This window comes from Diabrotica undecimpunctata, chromosome 7, assembly GCF_040954645.1.
Source record: "Diabrotica undecimpunctata isolate CICGRU chromosome 7, icDiaUnde3, whole genome shotgun sequence".
Taxonomy (NCBI): Eukaryota; Metazoa; Arthropoda; class Insecta; order Coleoptera; family Chrysomelidae; genus Diabrotica; species Diabrotica undecimpunctata.
Window position 1 is genome coordinate 145,317,327 of NC_092809.1, and position 21,277 is coordinate 145,338,603.

Genomic DNA, 21,277 nt, shown 5'->3' on the forward strand with positions numbered 1-21,277 from the left:
CTGACTTACTGCAGTCTTGCACTGAGGGTGCGATATGTCTAATTTCATTTTCTAATTGAGATTCCTTCTAAAATTTCCATCTTGGCAGCGGGATTAAGTTTATAATGGGAATAGTGGTGTTTGTAGTTGTAATTATTAGTCTATGTTGAAATTTAGGAAAGTTATCAAGATCTTTCCGCTCGAGAACGATGAAGTGCGACAGCTCAAAAAGAGAGGAAGGTAAGGATGTATACAAGGAAACAAAGAGGAAAGGACAGCCCGCTGTAGCTACTACTAAGAAAAAATCATGTGCACAGCTAAATGAAAAATTGGAAACACTTGAGTGGGTATAGAAAATGTTATATAGCATTGCTGAAGAAAGAGAAAAGTTATAAAAGGACTTGACCCACGTGGGGGACAGAAATGAGAGAAGAAGATCGAGAACTTCACTTGTTGCGTTCTTAAACCTGTTCGTAAAGCTGTTCTTAAAGCCCGTTTTTTCGGTAGATTTAAATAAGGTAAGAATTTCGGTAAGATAGGGATTGTATCCTCTTTGCTATTTTGCAGAGTAAAAGGTGTGTTTTTGCTTTACATCATGCAAAAACCTAAGATGGTGAAACTCAGTCCATTCGGCAATTTGTTCTCCTTGTTGGTTGATTATATCTCCATGCATAATGGTGGCTTTTAAAGTCTCAGAGTATATTGTCAGGTGACAAAATATAGGGAGCACGTTTTGTGGCCATCCAGAATTATTTTGTATATATTAACAATACTTATTTTGTCTACTTTCACTGCCAAAATAAAAACCATTTCTGTCGAGTAAGACTGACATGTGCTGAAACATTTGATATCTGCTCTACAAGAAATCACGATACCGCACTGAGCATGGTTTATTCAAGCTATTATTTAATATCCAGGTATTTGGCTACGGCTTTTTAAATGGAGATTATCTTGAGTATGTATTAATTGAACTCTCACAATGTCAATTTTTTTTTGCCAGGAGCTTGCTAAGATATTCACTCTTGCTTTGGCTGATGCTTTCAACATCTGTTTGGGAAGTATCAACTATGAGCAAGTATCAAGATTATTACTAAAATGAGAGAACATATCTGCACATTATTTCTATTTTGCTCTTAGTATATCTTCTTTTTCATCCTTTAACATTCATCACAAAGAGTTAATTCGTCTAATTGGTAGCGTCTTATCGATAATCTAATTATGAATAAAGTTTCACCACGTACAATTCCATCTTGGTGTTTAGTATTATCGGAAATTTGCAACTGTTTCTATGCATTTTTCTATGCACTATGGAAATTTATTTTCCATATGTATAAATCCTTAATCAAATGCAAAAAGTTGCATACCGATTCATCCTGATGCGGAAAATTGGTAAGTTTACTGCTTTTTAGTGCTTCATTTCCTCGCCTAATAGTAATACCTACAATTTTATTAATATTTACTTCTCTAAATGTCTAGATTTTTAAATGAAAGCGGGGAATAGTAAACAACAACTATTTTAACAAAACATTTTATTATAATTTTCCTTACTTCTAACACATTAAAGTAATTACTGTAGACGTATTGTTCTGTACTCAGGCTGTACTCTCTCAAGACGAATTGGATCAACCTGTAAGGTTGGTGGCCTTACCACTGTGTAACGAATGGGATCGACTTGTACATCTGGGGTTTCTATTCTAACAATTCTGTATCCAGTTTCGACGGTTGGGTCAACAATGCGAATATAGCCAGGTGGTAAATTTGGCTCCTCGATGCGGACGTAAGTAGGACGGAGAGTACCATCTGGGTAACGGATCTGAACGATCTTGTAACCAGGACGGTCAACATTAACGTTTACATTAGGATATCTTACATCAACGGTGGTGTCTGGATAACGGCCGTTGATGTCCAGTGGTTGGTTAGTACCGTCAATGACCAGTTTGCCTGAGATCAAATATTTTCTTACCAAGAGGGACTTAGTACCGACATATTGGCGGACCAAGACGTATTGGAGACCATTTTCGTCACTAGAAATAAAATCAATTTATTTTTGCAACAACATTCTTTAGAAAATAATAAATATAATATAATTCTACAGGTATGACTAGCACATATCATGTATTACACCATTATATATTAGAAAGGTTTAAGGTTTTTTATTATGTAAATATATATATATATATATATATATATATATATATATATATATATATATATGTATAAAAATGTGCACTCGTAAGTGAATGGGATGTTATCGGTCTGGAGATAAAAAAGACAAGAGTTGTGCTACTCTATCTATTTATTGAAGACGTTTCGCCTATTGTTCAATAAGCATCATCAGTTCATCTAAAAGAGTGTTATTAGCGATACATCTAATATGAAAAAACAATTAAGTAAATGATCTTACCTTTAAAAGATCTGTAGCATTACAATGTTGTTATTGCAAAGAAACATCAAAAAATTTAATATAATAAATATAACAGCAAAAAATATAGAAACACAGAACGCTGGAAGATTCGAGCTTTCAAATACTTCATTTTCATGATATATGATCATAACAGTCAAGAACCCTAGCCGTGCCGTTGTTTATATAACAATTCCAAATTGACAATTATATTTTTTGATAGATTTAATCAATCAATGTTTTCAAAAGTGAAATTTAAAACAAATTAGTTAAATTGGGAATCTTCCAGCGTTCTGTGTTTCTATATTTTTGCTGTTATATTTATTATATTAAATTTTTTGATGTTTCTTTGCAATAACAACATTGTAATGCTACAGATCTTTTAAAGGTAAGATCATTTACTTAATTGTTTTTTCATATTAGATGTATCGCTAATAACACTCTTTTAGATGAACTGATGATGCTTATTGACAATAGGCGAAACGTCTTCAATAAATAGATAGAGTAGCACAACTCTTGTCTTTTTATCTCCAGACCGATAACATCCCATTCACTTACGAGTGCACATTTTTTTATATTAAATTAAACGGTCATATACCTTAAAGATATATATACATATATATATATATATATATATATATATATATATATATATATATATATATATATATATATATATATATATATATATAGGTATATATAAACAGTGTAGTAATGTCTGGGGGCTCGGGAGAGTGAGACCTAGGAAGTTCTGAAAAAGACATCAAAGATGATGTCGAAAACTCAGCGAAATGATAATCAACAACCTTTCTACCATATAATGGTGCAATGCTTAATTTACTTCTTGACAAATGTTTTTCGTTCTTTGCGGTTTCGTGTTAACTTCTTTGCGTCTGTTCATGTCACTTCTCTTCTCTTTGTTACTCCTCTTCTCTTTAATATCTTTCCGATACTTTATCCCATGTCTTAGTCTTCTTTTTTAATTTTTTTTATTTTACTTCCCACACTCCTCTCCCTCTGGTATGGTATCTTTTATCATATTTGAATGACCCCACCAACTTGGTTGTCTTTGTTCTACAAACTTCAATATAGATTGTATTTTCAGTTCGTTTCTTATATCTGTGTTCCTTATTCTATCCATTTTGGTAGCACTTATCTTAAATCTTCATTCCTATAGTAACCATGAAATTTAATTTCTGCATATAAATTTTTTATTCATTGCATGATACAGTTGTATCGTTTTCTTTACTCTGCTATTGATTTCTGCTTCTAGAGATTCTGTTTCTTCTATTAACTTGTTCTACCTTTGTTTCTTTAAATACTCTATAAGCCTCTTTTCTAGTTTTTACTGTCTGCATAACTTTTCGTATTTCCAAATTATTCTGTTGTTCTTCATTAGCAAATACTTTTTTTTAATAATAATTAAAAAATAGAAATAGGTATGTTAGTTTGTGTGAAGTGGAGTGTATGTCCAACCTAGTGCACCTCAATATTAAGAACTAAAAATACAAACACAAATAGATATATTTAAATACAGATGCAATATCTTACGTGTATACTTGATGATTTTTGGCATCTACTTTGTCGCCGTCGTATATGTCTCCATGCACATTGACTTTTTGTCCCAACACATTACCATCAACTTTGGCGTGGTATCCAACGACATCTCCCCCAATACCGCCAGCAAGATCAACTCCGATTTCGTTGTTGCCCAGCTTGGCCCGTGCATCTCCGTCGACACTGATGATATTGCCTAGACCAAGTTCTTTAGCTACCTTGTGAATTACCAGTGAGTCGAGAAGAAGGGTCGGTTTGGCTGCGCATAGCGTGGCCAAAGCTGCTAGTATCTTAGAAAAAGATAAACGTATTAGGTAGGAATTAAGTATTTTTGCTCTGGAAAAAGTAATTCAAGAATCACAGATTAACATAAATCGCACTATCTTTAACAAATCTGTACAAGTTACTGGATATATGGACGACATCGACATCATAGCTGGGTCCAAAGAATCTCTGATTTAGGCATTCCGTTCGTTAAGAGCATCTGCACAGAAAATGGGACTAAATAAATGATCAAAAGACCAAATATGTGTTATACTAGGTCAAGCAACCATACACCTAGAAGAATATTAACTGACAATTTAGAAGTGGAAGATGTGGACATCATATACCTAGGTTCGCTGTTGGCTAAAGATAATGTCAACAGAAAATTAAAAGAAGAATAGTGCTTGCCAATAATAGTTACTATAATTTAAAAAAACAGGTAACCTCTAAATTACCCACAAAAATTAAGGCCAGATTCTTCCAAACAATTTTCAAAAAATCGATTTTTTTTTTAAATTGCTAGAAAATACGCTTAGGAATAGTATAGAATTAGTCAACAAACAAAATTATTCACTGTTTTTAAATACAAAAGTTGGATGAGTTTGGGCAGCCATTTTTAGAGCCTATATTTTGAAAAAAAGAAAAAAAAATATACTTTTTGTGAGTAATTTAATGATTGTACTTTCACCTGTAAAAGTTTTGATTTTCAAATATCTTTTGTACTCTAAATAAAATTTATTAAAAAAAAAACGGTTTTTGGAGGAACCTAACCTTAAAGTGAACTTCTATAACACATAATAAGACCCGTGTTAATACATGGAGCAAAAACGTGGTCACTTACACAAAAGGACCAAGAACTGCTTAAACGTTTTGAGCAAAAATTCCTAAGAGGAATATATGGAGGAATAAAGGAGCAAGGTTTTTGGCACAGGCATCAGCTTTGACTTGAATATATATACGTTTTGAAGAGCATGACCTTGTAAAATCCATTAGGATAGCACGCGTTAAATGGACAGGGCATCAGGAAAGAGGAAGATGCAAAAGCCAGAAAAGTTTTTGACCGAAGAGGGCCGATGGGACAATGAGTCAGCGGAAGACCGAGACTTAGGTTTCAAGGCAACTTAGAGGATGATTTAAAATATATGGGAGTTCGAGCATAGAAAAGAGTGGCCAGAGACAGTAGTAAATAGAAGATTATTGAAGGATAATGCATTGGCTCCTAAAAAGCTTGTAATACTATTGATGATGATTATGACGTATAAAAATCAAACAGACTGAGGCGTGAACCAATATAATTAAATTAGTGTTGTTATGTCGCAAATTTTACGACTCTACGAATTCAAGTGCTCCTTTATCTGTTGATTTTGTATTACACCATAGAAGCAATGAACCGATTGATCAAATATCAGCAATGTAAGATCGAAGGGAAAATGTGCTAAATCGAAGTAGATATGGATAAATTAAATACACAAGGAAGACATACGAATGTTTCTAAAGCTACAAGGTGGGCAAAAAGACAGAGAGAGAGAGGGGGGAAAATCAAAAGTTAATATAATCTATACAAAAAAAAATTAGAAAAAATAAATGGTAAAACACAGAGATTCAGGAAAAACCGAGCAACAAGATTTGCATAAATATACCAACACTATTCAAGATATTCAAGAACACATTCAAGAACAGTTCATAAAATTCTGAAGTATATACTGTGAAACAGAAAATAAAGCAAAAAAGTTTGGAAAGAATTAGGGAATAAAATAGATAATTAGTAAGAGACAATTCTGGTGTGATACAAGATATGTAAATGAAGCTAGGATAGAAATATAGAACTGAAAAAAATAACAAAAATATATGTTATCTTTAATACGCACTTTAATTGAACAGATGAAATTTTGAAAAATAAATAATATAAGGGAATAACAATATACTCGACAAGAGGATGAAAACATACATATATTTAACAGTATTTTAAAAAGAGATTAAAAAAAGGAAGAAAAGAGGAAAACGTTTTTATTTACCATGGGATTACTAACCAAATAATTTTATTTTTATAATTGGGCGTGGTTGTCTTTTTAACCACAAATCACATGCTATAATTTTTTTTTTTTAAGTATTTTTTTAACGTTCCCAAGTTAAAGTTAATTTTGTGTAATTTAATAAACTATCTTCGAATAAAGTCGTTGGAAGTATCAACTTAAAAAATATTGACAATATCATTTTAAGAAGATGGATAAGCCTCAATGACAAGCGTGCTTAGACATAACAAGAGCGATGTCGACTACCTCGACCGCCTTTATGGTGACAAGTTGATGTCCCTCCGTTACATATATAAATAGAGAAGAAGAATAAGACGTCAGCAAACAGAACGAAAGGATACCGGTATCAAATCTGGAGAGATAATAAAAAATCAACCTAAAAAAGCCGTCGTCTTTATAGGAAAAGATGACTGGAAGTTGAATGAAACGAATCCCATAATGGCAGATCAATGCCGGTATACAGACAGCTCTAAATCCGACGAAAAAGTTGAAGCTGGAGTATACGGAGAGAAACCAAGGCTAAGCATTGACAAAAGTCTCGGCAATCACTTCACTATCTTTCAAATAAAAACTTTATGCTATACATATATGCCGGCAGGAACTAATAAAGGGGTACCATAGAAACAGATATATAAAAACTATATCTGATAGGATGAACAGGAGGCATTAAAGGCATTGGAGTCGAATTGAATTGACTCCAAGTTAGTTTAGAAGAGTCTACAAAATCTGATTAGAATTGAAAAAAGTAACAAAGTAAGATCATTGTGGGTGCCTGGATATAAGAGAATGAAAAATAGAGTTTACTTATTGGTCAAGGGAGAACAAAAAAAAACATTTATAGGGTAGAACATTTCATTGGCATAACAATAGGTAGAGCCAAAAGAACGATATAGGACTAAAATGAAAAAGGATGAAACGTAACCCCTTGTACCAAGAAATAGGTATCAACCATTTAAAGGATTTGATCCATGAACCTTCAAAGAAAAAAGATCCAACGATCTAGTAGATATACATAGAAATGATCTGCGTATTATACTAGGTCTGTTAACAGGACACTGTTGACTTCAGAAGCACATTAACACAATGAAAGGACAACTTTAACCTAGGGATGAGTCATAATTGATCTCTTAGGCTGAGTGGAATAGTGGTTAAGCGGATATTTAAATTGAACGTAACCTAATCATAAAATGAATAATATTTATCTGAACTGTCAATAAAAATGAGGCAGATTAAATTATATTTTTTAAAGAATTTTTTGTACTTATATCTAATTAACAACAAAATATTTTGTTTAAAAGTTGTGGTTCACTCACATTAAGGACGAAAGCAAATTCAATAAAAATGCCAAAAAGACTTGTAAGAAGAACAGCTTTATTTAAATTTAAAAGGATTTGAAAATATAGAACAAAAAATATAACTACTTGGAAGAAAAAGTGCTAAGAGATTAATATAATCCAAAACTATGTGTCAACTGTAAATGCTCATAGTTGATATTGCACAAGGAAAGATAACTAAGAAGATTAAGACAAGTACATCAGAATCAAAAAATATTCATCGGTTAATCAGCAATTAATATATTTTCTTGAAAAACTTGAAACCATAAAGAAAGAACCACAAAAAGGTTGCAAACATTTAAAAGTAGATCACTAACAAAATTCATAAAAATGTAAAGCCCTGAAACATATTGAATTTAAAACTGTGGGAAAAAGGGGCAGAAAAAGAGGAAGAACGGTTAGTAGATATTATAAAAATCATAACAAGAGAACGCGAAATCATGTACTGGATTCCAAGTAAGTCTAGCGAAGAACGAAAAATAAACAAACTGATACAGAAGATTTTAATGATGACCTTCCATTATTGGGTAATGATTTGTCCAAATATTTTGTTTAAATATTTTAATAACCTGGTTGACAGGTCGTCCACCTTTGTGACTCTTTAAAACAGATAAAATTATCATTGCCAGAATAATTGCAAAGGCACCAGATAAAGAAAAATGCCTATATTATAATCAGCAAGATTAATAATCCGTCAAAATAACAAAAAAAATATGTAAAATACCTAATAATTTATCAACAAATACACCACGATTCTCTAAACCAGCAATTATCTTTACTTACCACGAAAACCTTCATATTGCGACAATTTAATTAAACAACGTGTACTAAGAAAACAAATATATATGTGGCTATCTTACAAAAATATCAGTTGTTATTTTAGACATAATTAATTTTTTTTAATTCCGGTTTTAAAATTGATAAGAAATTGGTTTATTTTGCTGATTTGATACAGAGTTAAAGTTTGCGATATTATGTAATAGATTATTAAGGTTTTTATCTTGCATTGGGAATAGTTTAGCGTAAACAAATATTCCTATGGAACTGTTATTGCTCTTCTTCTTCTTCTTTTTAGTTCAGACAAGACATTTTAATCTCTGGTACTTGGTCATAGGACCTTTATACCATATCTTGTTGTAGTGTGATGAGTGTATAAACTCAAATCAGTCCTGTGGTCTCAACAAAGACCAGCAACTTCCTCATTGATAGTTTAAGGATCCCTTTTGGTTCAATCCTCGGTTGACCAGTTCATTCCTATCTCGTATTGCTTAGCACATTGCAATGGCATATGATGTGTAAGGCAGTATCTTCTTCCAGTTCGCTCATTACCTATTTTATATGGGTATTTTCTTAAGCGACAATCTCCAGTCACCATTTTGTTAACCGTTTTAAGCTATCGTTTATTAAGTTTGATCAAATTTTCCGAGAGTTAATTATCATTATTCTTGATTATTTTTTTAGTCTGGATTTGCTCGTTAGTGATTTTCACTTGTTCTGGGCCTACCAGAATTTTTCTGAGCCTATTAGAATTTTTCTGAGCCTACCAGAATTGTTTTGGGCCAAACAAGATTTATTACTATTGCTGTTTTTTGTGACGGAGTTCTTTACGGCCAGATTAAGTCACTTGACTATCAGTATAACTATTGATTCTCTTTGCCTTAAGTCTCTATTGATGATTTTAATATTGCAGGCTACCAAAGCAAAAACTGCCGTCCGAAACACATTTGTAAACTAAACTAGATAGGGAAATGAGAACGGCCATAAAAGCAATCAAAAATAAGAAAGCACCGGGACCTAGAGGCATCTCACCTGAGCTTATAAAATACGGATCAAAAAAATTACACCGGATGATACAATGGATATTTCAGCAAGCCATAAATGGAGAACAGCTCACAAGGGAATGGACGAAGGCATATATGACATCTATATTTAAGAAAGGAGATAAAAAACGATGCGAAAACTAGAGAGGATCATCGGGGAGGACCAGGCAGGAAGATCATGCGTAGTCCGCAAATACACAATGGAATAACTGTTGGAAAAGAAAAAAGCAAAAAATAGAGATATAAATTTGACATTTGTGGACCTGAGAAAGGCGTATGACTCTGTACCAAGGTCAGAACTATGAGAGGTAATCTACAAATTAGAAATACAGACGGAACTCATAGAAGCTACAAAAGCTCTGTATAAGGAAAATAAATAAAGTCTCCATTAAAATGGGAAATATTCAAAATATACTTAGAAAAAGCCTTGACTACATGGAAAAGAAAATGCGAAGGCATGGGGGTACCGGTACGGAACGAATACCTATATACGTTAAGCTTTGCAGACGATCAAGTAGTGATTGCACAAGACCAAGACGACCTCAGCTACATGATGAAGAAACTACAAGAAGAATATACCAAGGCTGGCCTAGATATTAACCTCGCGAAAACAGAGTACCTATCTACAAGTGAAGAAGACATAGAAGATCTACAGATTGATGACAACGTAACAATCAAAGCAAAGTATAAATTTAAATACTTGGGGTTTATAATCACGAAAAAGGTAACAACAAAGGAAGTCATTATACAAAGATTAGGAGAAATAAGAACAGCAATCCGACAACCTAACTTAGTATGGTGGGATAGACACCTAAATATAAAGACAAAAACACAGATTTATAAAACATTAGTGCAAAGTATTATGACATATGGGGCTGAAAATTGGATCATAAACAAGAAAAACAGCATTAAGATAGTAGCAACAGAGATGGAATGCCTGCGAAGACACTGCAGAGTAACAAGAATGGATAGGAGAAGTAATGATGAAATAAAGCAAAGAACATCAATAGAAACAGACATACTAACATATATAGAACAAAAAAGATCAAAGTAGTATGAACATGTAAGAAGAACTAGCGACAGCAGATGGATAAAGAGAATAATTGAATGGAGCCCCATAGGAAGGAGGAAAAGAGGACGACTTCGAAAATCCTGGAGGAACGAAGTAGATGGCGCCATGACTAAGAGATGCCTAAACGATGGAGAATGGCACAATAGAGAGAAATACAAACGGTTGAGCGAGGGAAGGCAGTGAATACTGTAGAATCCCTGAATATATGTATATATATATATATATATATATATATATATACGAAGTAACAAGAAGTCCAGAGACCTCTCTGATAGTAAATTAGGTGAACCGCAAATTCAAAGCCTCTTACTAGAGACTTTTAACGACGCTAGAAGTATATTTTTACTTCAACATGCATCTACGATTCACCTTTAAAAATTACTATCTGTTTCGCTCTTTACGTAGAGAAAGACGTTTAAATGAAAGTAAAAGATTGCATTTCATTTCAATCGGAACTCCACCATTGCTCTACACGTGTTTCGAGTTATTCAACTCATCATCAGGAGCACTTGTGGAAGTTCAACTGAAATGAAATGCAGTCTAGTATTTGGTTATTATAACCAAAATAACAGCAAGGTACGCTAGCAGCGACATCTATACGAAGTAACAAGAAGTCCAGAGACCTCTCTGATAGTAAATTAGGTGAACCGCAAATTCAAAGCCTCTTACTAGAGACTTTTAACGACGCTAGAAGTATATTTTTACTTCAACATGCATCTACGATTCACCTTTAAAAATTACTATCTGTTTCGCTCTTTACGTAGAGAAAGACGTTTAAATGAAAGTAAAAGATTGCATTTCATTTCAATCGGAACTCCACCATTGCTCTACACGTGTTTCGAGTTATTCAACTCATCATCAGGAGCACTTGTGGAAGTTCAACTGAAATGAAATGCAGTCTAGTATTTGGTTATTATAACCAAAATAACAGCAAGGTACGCTAGCAGCGACATCTATACGAAGTAACAAGAAGTCCAGAGACCTCTCTGATAGTAAATTAGGTGAACCGCAAATTCAAAGCCTCTTACTAGAGACTTTTAACGACGCTAGAAGTATATTTTTACTTCAACATGCATCTACGATTCACCTTTAAAAATTACTATCTGTTTCGCTCTTTACGTAGAGAAAGACGTTTAAATGAAAGTAAAAGATTGCATTTCATTTCAATCGGAACTCCACCATTGCTCTACACGTGTTTCGAGTTATTCAACTCATCATCAGGAGCACTTGTGGAAGTTCAACTGAAATGAAATGCAGTCTAGTATTTGGTTATTATAACCAAAATAACAGCAAGGTACGCTAGCAGCGACATCTATACGAAGTAACAAGAAGTCCAGAGACCTCTCTGATAGTAAATTAGGTGAACCGCAAATTCAAAGCCTCTTACTAGAGACTTTTAACGACGCTAGAAGTATATTTTTACTTCAACATGCATCTACGATTCACCTTTAAAAATTACTATCTGTTTCGCTCTTTACGTAGAGAAAGACGTTTAAATGAAAGTAAAAGATTGCATTTCATTTCAATCGGAACTCCACCATTGCTCTACACGTGTTTCGAGTTATTCAACTCATCATCAGGAGCACTTGTGGAAGTTCAACTGAAATGAAATGCAGTCTAGTATTTGGTTATTATAACCAAAATAACAGCAAGGTACGCTAGCAGCGACATCTATACGAAGTAACAAGAAGTCCAGAGACCTCTCTGATAGTAAATTAGGTGAACCGCAAATTCAAAGCCTCTTACTAGAGACTTTTTTCAGTTGAACTTCCACAAGTGCTCCTGATGATGAGTTGAATAACTCGAAACACGTGTAGAGCAATGGTGGAGTTCCGATTGAAATGAAATGCAATCTTTTACTTTCATTTAAACGTCTTTCTCTACGTAAAGAGCGAAACAGATAGTAATTTTTAAAGGTGAATCGTAGATGCATGTTGAAGTAAAAATATACTTCTAGCGTCGTTAAAAGTCTCTAGTAAGAGGCTTTGAATTTGCGGTTCACCTAATTTACTATCAGAGAGGCCTCTGGACTTCTTGTTACTTCGTATAGATGTCGCTGCTAGCGTACCTTGCTGTTATTTTGGTTATAATAACCAAATACTAGACTGCATTTCATTTCAGTTGAACTTCCACAAGTGCTCCTGATGATGAGTTGAATAACTCGAAACACGTGTAGAGCAATGGTGGAGTTCCGATTGAAATGAAATGCAATCTTTTACTTTCATTTAAACGTCTTTCTCTACGTAAAGAGCGAAACAGATAGTAATTTTTAAAGGTGAATCGTAGATGCATGTTGAAGTAAAAATATACTTCTAGCGTCGTTAAAAGTCTCTAGTAAGAGGCTTTGAATTTGCGGTTCACCTAATTTACTATCAGAGAGGTCTCTGGACTTCTTGTTACTTCGTATAGATGTCGCTGCTAGCGTACCTTGCTGTTATTTTGGTTATAATAACCAAATACTAGACTGCATTTCATTTCAGTTGAACTTCCACAAGTGCTCCTGATGATGAGTTGAATAACTCGAAACACGTGTAGAGCAATGGTGGAGTTCCGATTGAAATGAAATGCAATCTTTTACTTTCATTTAAACGTCTTTCTCTACGTAAAGAGCGAAACAGATAGTAATTTTTAAAGGTGAATCGTAGATGCATGTTGAAGTAAAAATATACTTCTAGCGTCGTTAAAAGTCTCTAGTAAGAGGCTTTGAATTTGCGGTTCACCTAATTTACTATCAGAGAGGTCTCTGGACTTCTTGTTACTTCGTATAGATGTCGCTGCTAGCGTACCTTGCTGTTATTTTGGTTATAATAACCAAATACTAGACTGCATTTCATTTCAGTTGAACTTCCACAAGTGCTCCTGATGATGAGTTGAATAACTCGAAACACGTGTAGAGCAATGGTGGAGTTCCGATTGAAATGAAATGCAATCTTTTACTTTCATTTAAACGTCTTTCTCTACGTAAAGAGCGAAACAGATAGTAATTTTTAAAGGTGAATCGTAGATGCATGTTGAAGTAAAAATATACTTCTAGCGTCGTTAAAAGTCTCTAGTAAGAGGCTTTGAATTTGCGGTTCACCTAATTTACTATCAGAGAGGTCTCTGGACTTCTTGTTACTTCGTATAGATGTCGCTGCTAGCGTACCTTGCTGTTATTTTGGTTATAATAACCAAATACTAGACTGCATTTCATTTCAGTTGAACTTCCACAAGTGCTCCTGATGATGAGTTGAATAACTCGAAACACGTGTAGAGCAATGGTGGAGTTCCGATTGAAATGAAATGCAATCTTTTACTTTCATATATATATATATATATATATATATATATATATATATATATATATATATATATATATATATACATCCCACTATCGTTTTAAGCTCTTTTCACGTTGCAGTCATTTAGCATCACCAAGAAATGCTATCATTTTCTATTTATAAGTCGTGTATGTTCGTTTAGTGCACCTTTGTAGGCTTGGCACCGTTGTCGGTTTTTCAATAATCCGATTTTTTTATAAATTAAATTTTTTACATCAAACCATCATTTTAACATTGGGAGGTAAAATTACTGTATTTGGTATCATTTTAAAGCCAATAGATGTTGCCAGTGTTAATACTTAAATAATATTTGAAAACATAAAAATATCGATCGGTTTTGGGTCAAGTTCAAATGCAGACATTGAAACTACCTGCCGACCGGCTGGGGTCAACCAACTAGTTTTTTTATATCAATGTTCAGTTGTTATATTTATTCAATTTAGATATTTTTTCCCGGAGAGTTGTGTAGAGGAATATTTTACATATTTCCAAGCTGTTTAATCGAAGCTATCAGTGAATAGTTTAAGATAAATATTAGATTTTTATGGGATTAGGTCAAAAATATTGGTTGTGATTGGGATGAGAATCACATTTTTAATTATTTAATGTTTAACATTTTGATTTGAATTCAGGAAATCGTTCTCAAAAAACGTTTTTTGTACAAAATGTGTATACACATTTTTACATAATTTGTACAATAAACAAGGTTAAATATTGGAAATCGTATCGTTAAATATTAGTTAATTAAAAATGTAATTTTGAAAAAGACGTACAGTTGATTTTGCTTTGTTTTCTTAAACAATCTTAAAAGGCAAAATAAAAAATTTTGCTTATAAAACGTGTTGTATACATTCTAAAGAAAAATAATTTAAATAAAAGTTGTAGACCATAAAAAGTTTTCTATGTAAAGAAATACCAAATTTAAATACATAAATAATTGAGATAATTCCAAAAAACCATAAACTCTAAGATATTATATGTTTGTAGTAATTTATAAATGTTAATAACTTTGTTTTGTGACTAACGACAGATAATATAGCTACTTGAAATCATGGCAATTGATGAGTTATTAAAGTGTGCTAAATATCAAGCAGATCAAAAAATATTTTACAATTTATTCAATTTGTTTATCACAGAAAGCAATTATTTAAACAACTGTACTTGTCCAAACTCGTATGACTATAAGTATTTTGTAACTTGCAATCGATTATTTGCGCTTTCAGTTTTAGGGTATATTAAAAAAACTTTTAACATATTATTAAATTTTTTATTAAAAACCAGTTTGAATAGGGGACTTTTTAGTTTTTAGACCACTTAACCTTTTTTTAGTTTCTTTGACAAGTGAGGATTAGGTTATTTCTTCATATGGGCTATGAACAATTGTCTAGTCAAGTCAACACTATTATAGTTACCTATACTTTTCCAGTAGTCATGCAGACGGTTCATTTTAATTGTCCCCATATGGAACTTAAGCTCGAGAAAAGTCTTAAATTCTGTTTGTGTTGTCTCTTTCCAAAACGCAATCCTCGATTTTTCTGAACGACTTTGTGCAAGTATTTTGTCAGTCACTTCCACCATTCATTTAATCCACATCGTCCTCGCCCGATGCTTCTAACAATGATTGTAATTCAGCAGTGGTCAATCTACGTTTATGTTCACATCTACCTTTTTTAGATGTCGAAGGCATATTATTTACATCCATTTCTTTATAAATACTATAACTCACTTTTACGGAGGTAATTAACAATAAAAACGTTCTACTGGAAACTATCAACTTACGACTTCCAATACTATAAGGCCACTTGAGCCACAATACGTTTTTACTCAATAATAGTTCCTGTATAAGTAAAATTGTTTTTTAATGTGCTTCATTGAAGCACACTAGATATATTTCAGTTTTGCCATCACATTCTTCAGAGTATGTTTTAACTTTTTTAACTTTTCTATCGGCCTTTCTACTAGTCATGCTTCTTCTTAAAACTTTGTAACATCTTGTACACTTTCTTCTCTTTGTATTATCTACATCGCTTTGCCTTAGATGGTATTTTTGGGTGTAACTGGTCATGAGGGTTACAACATTTCTTTATTTGTAAACGCCTTCGCGAACTCCAGTCTGAACTCAAGGATAGGTTGTCGCTTTTTTTACGTTTTCTATTATTTAGCAACTAAGCATTGACTACTGCGGTATTAAATATTAATTCCATTGCCACTTTCCGGTACCACTTCAGAATTTTGCGTATTGGGCTTTGGTAAGAAGCCACTTGATCACTAAAATCAACACTCTTTTTCACCAAGTTATAATCGAGAATAATTTGTGGTTTTAGTACTTGTGTATAATTTTTCTTTTTATTTGATTAAACCAAGATACAACTATTATGTTTAAATGTTGCAAGGATTAAAACTGGTCTTTTGTCGACCCATTTTATCACTCGTAAAATCAATAATGGGGTTAAATTTCATCGAGAGTAACTGGTTGCAACTTTTTTAATCGAGATTTTATTTTTACATGTTTTTAGAGTAAAACATCTGTACATGAATAATTCGTTTCTTGAACAATAATTTCAATTCATCGACCAATATTCTAAAATAAGGTGTTATTACGTCGTCCAGAATATTATAAACTGGTTCTCTTTCATAAAGCATTGGAAATATGGTTTACACTCTATATTTAGAAAAATCTTTTACTGCAACTCTTGTTCGACCTAAACTAAATTAATACACAAAACAAATTAATCTATTTTTTTTTATAGAAATGCAGATTCCTGTCGGATTTTTATCAGTGCGGCATGAGTCACTGGTGTCTCGTATATCCGGACCTCTTATCGCATTACAAACATAATTCGTAATTAGCAGTGCGGTACAAGATACATTTATGTCGTATAATCTGAAAGCCGTAATAAGACCATAAGACCGTATGTTATAAATTAATATATTCCTAAAAGAATTATCTTGAAACATGAAATAAATACACTAAAAAAGTGCAATATTAAGTGTTATTTAAAAAATGGTATGTCATTCACGATGGGCGTACAGTTAAAAACAAAAGTTTTCAGTGTTCTATTGCTTGATTATTATCATCTGGTATTCTGAAAATGTTGACATTTTTTCCTGGTCTGATCTTCCTCAACTAACGTCATCTTTCTTAATTTGTGGGTTGTGTTGTTCAGGTCTCTTTAAGTGTTTTTGTTGGTATCCATACTGAATGATCTTCTTTAGACAATGTACTAATGTAGTGTTCAAATGTGGCATTGCGTGCGTCATGTAGCGCTGATCTTAATTGTCTGATTAGTCGATTATATTTGTGTTCGTCATTAAGATTTCGGCTTCTTGGTCATCTAACTCTTGCTCTTCATTTTTCGACTATTAGTTGTATAATATAATTCGGAGTGTTACTTGTGTTTTCTTGATTTGGAATTGTTAATCGTGTAGCTCCATATGAAATAGTAAAAGATGAAAACGGCAGCATATTCATGCATAAAAAAAGGTAACGCGATAAAGATATCTGAAACAACTGTTTTATGTTATAAGAGATGAAATAGTCCGAAATTGCCAGGTGAACAGGGTACTATAAAGAGGAAGTAGAATTAGCTATAAAACAGCTTAAATGGGAAAAAGAAGTAAGCTTAGACCAAATACCAGCAGGAATTATTCAACTGGGGAAAAAATTAAACGGATAACAATATTCACTCCATTTACAGAAAAGGGGGTGACCCGCAAAAATTTTAAAAACTTCTTTAATAGCCTCCAGTCAACAGTTTCCTAATCATGTTTAAAAAACGTACGGAATGCACTGTATATACTAACCCAAACCGTCAACATACTTGTTGTTGCAGTTATGTATTACGATCAACTTAAAGGTTATGCACGACTCCCCTTGCATAGGTACACAGGCATGCACCCGTGCGGGAGAAAAAAGATTTGTCATAACGTTACATTATGTCACATTTTAACGTTGAATATTTTACGGTCCCCTTTGGATTATAAAACGAATGATCGACTTTTTCTCGCACAGATCCCGCCTATGTAACTTTACAAAGCGAGTCGTTTGCTGGGTATTAAAGAAACGTCTATGGCCATCATATAATTTGACGCTATTTCACGTTCTACGACGCATTCCACGTTTGACACACTGTCTTGTTTAGTTTTCTGTCATTTTATTTGTTAAATCCTATCTCATTTTCGTCACAGCGTCAAGGAGCAGTAAATGTGTGCAGTGAACGGGAGGAATATGTTTAACAGTGAACGTTGGAGATTTTTCGAGTCTTTCATATTTTCTTCTTTGAGTGCCTCTCCTATCGGAGATTGGATATCATTAGGGCGATTTTAATTTTATTTACTGCTGTTTTGAATAATTCACTCATCACTAACTCATCAGGTGGCCAAAGTGTTTAAGTTTTCTCTTTTTTATATTCAGTATAACTTCTGGATCGTTATGTATTCTACGTATTACCCCTTCATTTGTAATTTTATCCACTCAACTTATTTTTAGTATACGGCAGTAGCACCACATCTCAAAGCTTTCAAGATTTGTAACATTCTTCTGTTTAAGAGTCCATGCCTCAACACCGTAAAGCTAAGTACTGAATACATACTAAGTAGTTAACTAAAAGTGGACGTATGCAAAGAGATGTATGACGTAATCGTACGGTATTTGATAAATTCTGTCACGTAATATGCCACATACCTCTGTGCGTAAATTCGTTTTATTGCTGCCAGTTTAAGGTGTTATTAGATGCAGCCATGTTGAATTTCTCTCCACTATCGTATTATCTTCGTTAAATCCTATCATTTTAGGCTCCATATATCCTGATTAGACCTATAGGACCTGAGATACGCAACTAAGGCTCTTTTGACATAACATATATAGGAGCAAAGATATATACCTAAGGTCCTTTTGACGTGTTGATGTATTTGATTTCTACGTCGTAGTATTCTATTGGTTAAATGTTACCATTTGAGGTACTGTACGTCACGATTGGACTAATAGGACCGCAGATACATAACTAAGGCCCTTTTGATAAACTGATGTATTTTATTTTTCTATCTTATTGTATTCGATTGGTTAAATCCTATCATTTGAGGTACTGTACGTCACGATTGGGCTAATAAAAACGAAGATACGTAACTAAGGCCCTTTTAATATTTTGCTGTATTTGATTTCTATCTCATTGTATTCTATTAGTTAAATTCTATCATTTGAGGTATCGTACGTCACGATTGGACTAATAGGACCGAAGATACATAACTAAGGCCATTTTGACATGCTACTTTATTTAATTTTTATACCTCATTGTATTTTATTTGTTAAATCCTTTCATTTGAGGTACTGTACGTCATGATTGGACTAATAGAACTAAAGATACACAACTAAGGCACTTTTGACATTGTTCTGTATTTGATTTTTGTATCCCATTGTATTCTCTATGTTAAATCCTATCATTAGAGGTACTATACGTCACGATTGGACTAATAGGACCGAAGATACGTGACTACGGCCCTTTTGACATGTTGCTGTATTTAATTTTTTTATTTCATTGTTTTCAATTCGTTAAATCCTGTCATTTGAGATACTGTACGTCACGATTGGACTTATAGAAACGAAGATATATAATTAAGGCCTTTTTGACATGCTGCTATATTTGATTTTTCTGTCTTATTGTATTTTATTGGTTAAATCCTATCATTTGAGGGGCTGTACGTCGCGACTGGACCAATTGGAGCGAAGATACCATAGGTAGTTGCAATATATCATATCCCGTTACTTTTAACCAACCATGATGCCAGAATGATTTGTGGATGAAAAGAATATATATATATATATATATTCTTAAATTTACTATTTCATTGTGGGTAATATTATATTCAACAGCGATGCCAAATTTCTGATGCTAAAATGATTGATAATGAAAGTGGGATATACATTTTCATGTATATAATGGCAGCGAGTAAACGGTAAAACCCTGAACTAAATATATATAATATTTTCACTGTACCATCATTTTAGACTCAAACATTTTCTGGAATAAACTTGTATAACTCAGTAAGGGATAAAAAGAGAAAGCGGATATTTTAAAATATCAACACGGTATCAACACTCTAATCAATGAGATGGTTAAAATTCTTGTAACAAGTACAGGAAAAAAGTTATTAAGGTCTTGTAAAGTAGCGTCGATATACAGATGCTACTTTGCAAGACGATGCTAAATTGATGGTAAAAGCATAATGTATCGATGCGAAAATGATAGTATGATGTATATATATATATATATATATATATATATATATATATGTATATATATATATATATATATATATATAAATATATATATATATATAAATATATATATATATATATATATATATATATATAAGACCATCAACTTTACCTCATGTTATACCATGAAATGACACAAAAGCATTCTTGCAAACCTGAATATCTTCCACACTGGCTTTCCGTTTTATTTTCACATGATAACAGACATTGCAGTCTCGAAAACCAGCCTCATTCTCAGGTTTTCCACCCCTTCTTCGTTGTACAGGAACCAAAGTAACGAAAGCCGCTAAATATAAGTTAATTTCGTCATTATATTTAAAAAGTTCATATTTTTTATAATAGATTGTCTTTCATGTCCAGAGATTAAATCAAAACATTTCTTAGCACATTAACAAGGTTCGCCAGTTACATGAGACTGTAACTTTAGTTTCTTTGAAACATCTTACATCCTTTCAAAGCTTTTCCTTTTTTTAGAGTTTTTCCCACAAGCAAAAGGTAATTGATCACTCGAACACTCACCCGTATCTGCCATGATTATTTTGATTATCAGATAAAAGTATCAAATGTTGTAGATAATCACTTTCACTTTAAAATAAAACAAACTAAGCACTAACATAACCTAAAACATAGAAACTGTAGGAATCAGGTTACCCAATGTCGCATGCCCTTGTTGCCAACTACTAGGATTATCTGGACTTATCCACGTTTTCCCCTGTTTGGAATGGACATGTCAAGTTCTTTTCCTGTACAGGGTTTTTTTTAAACACTTATATCTTTTGACTTATCGAGTTATTACTCTGTATTGTGTTATTCTTAGAAACTATGTAATTAAAGCTACAAAGTGGTATTAAAAACGAGAAATGTCAAAAAATGGACTTATCAAGTTCTTTCGGTGGTCTTTTGTTATACCTAATTGATTTTAAAATAGTAAAGTAATATTTGCATTTATAATACCTCACGACAAACTAGCCGTGTGTCAAAACATTCCTTTATACCGTATATTTCAGTTCTGTTTTGTCTTCCTTATGCTTTGATCGTATTCTAAAAGGATCGATCTACTATCGTTTTTACAACCTTAAGTTAAGTGTTTCTACATCTTCTTAGAATGCTGGTCTCGTATCTCTTATTGCCTTTTTGACAATTTAACTTTTATTGTTAAATAGTCGTTGGTCTTTTAGATCCTTAATTGGCACGTATCTTCTCCCTAGAATTTTTTTATTACT

General features: G+C 32.9%; 1 protein-coding gene across 1 annotated transcript; it reads right to left on the reverse strand.

Moving 5' to 3' along the window:
* Positions 1–1,491: 1,491 nt before the first annotated feature.
* Positions 1,492–8,495, reverse strand: LOC140445990 (uncharacterized). Its single transcript, XM_072538467.1, has 3 exons — positions 8,352–8,495; positions 3,932–4,227; positions 1,492–2,003 (listed from the first exon to the last, which is right to left on the reverse strand). Exons 1-3 carry the CDS (start codon positions 8,364–8,366, stop codon positions 1,547–1,549), a joined length of 768 nt encoding a protein of 255 aa, XP_072394568.1. The 5' UTR covers positions 8,367–8,495; the 3' UTR covers positions 1,492–1,546.
* Positions 8,496–21,277: the final 12,782 nt, after the last annotated feature.

What these genes read in the sequence shown, in the direction of transcription:
- LOC140445990 (XM_072538467.1), bottom strand. An exon ending in AAAAATCATCAAGTATACAC is followed by an intron (nt 2,004 to 3,931) that starts GTAAGATATTGC and finishes TTTTATTTCTAG; the next exon opens with TGACGAAAATGGTCTCCAAT.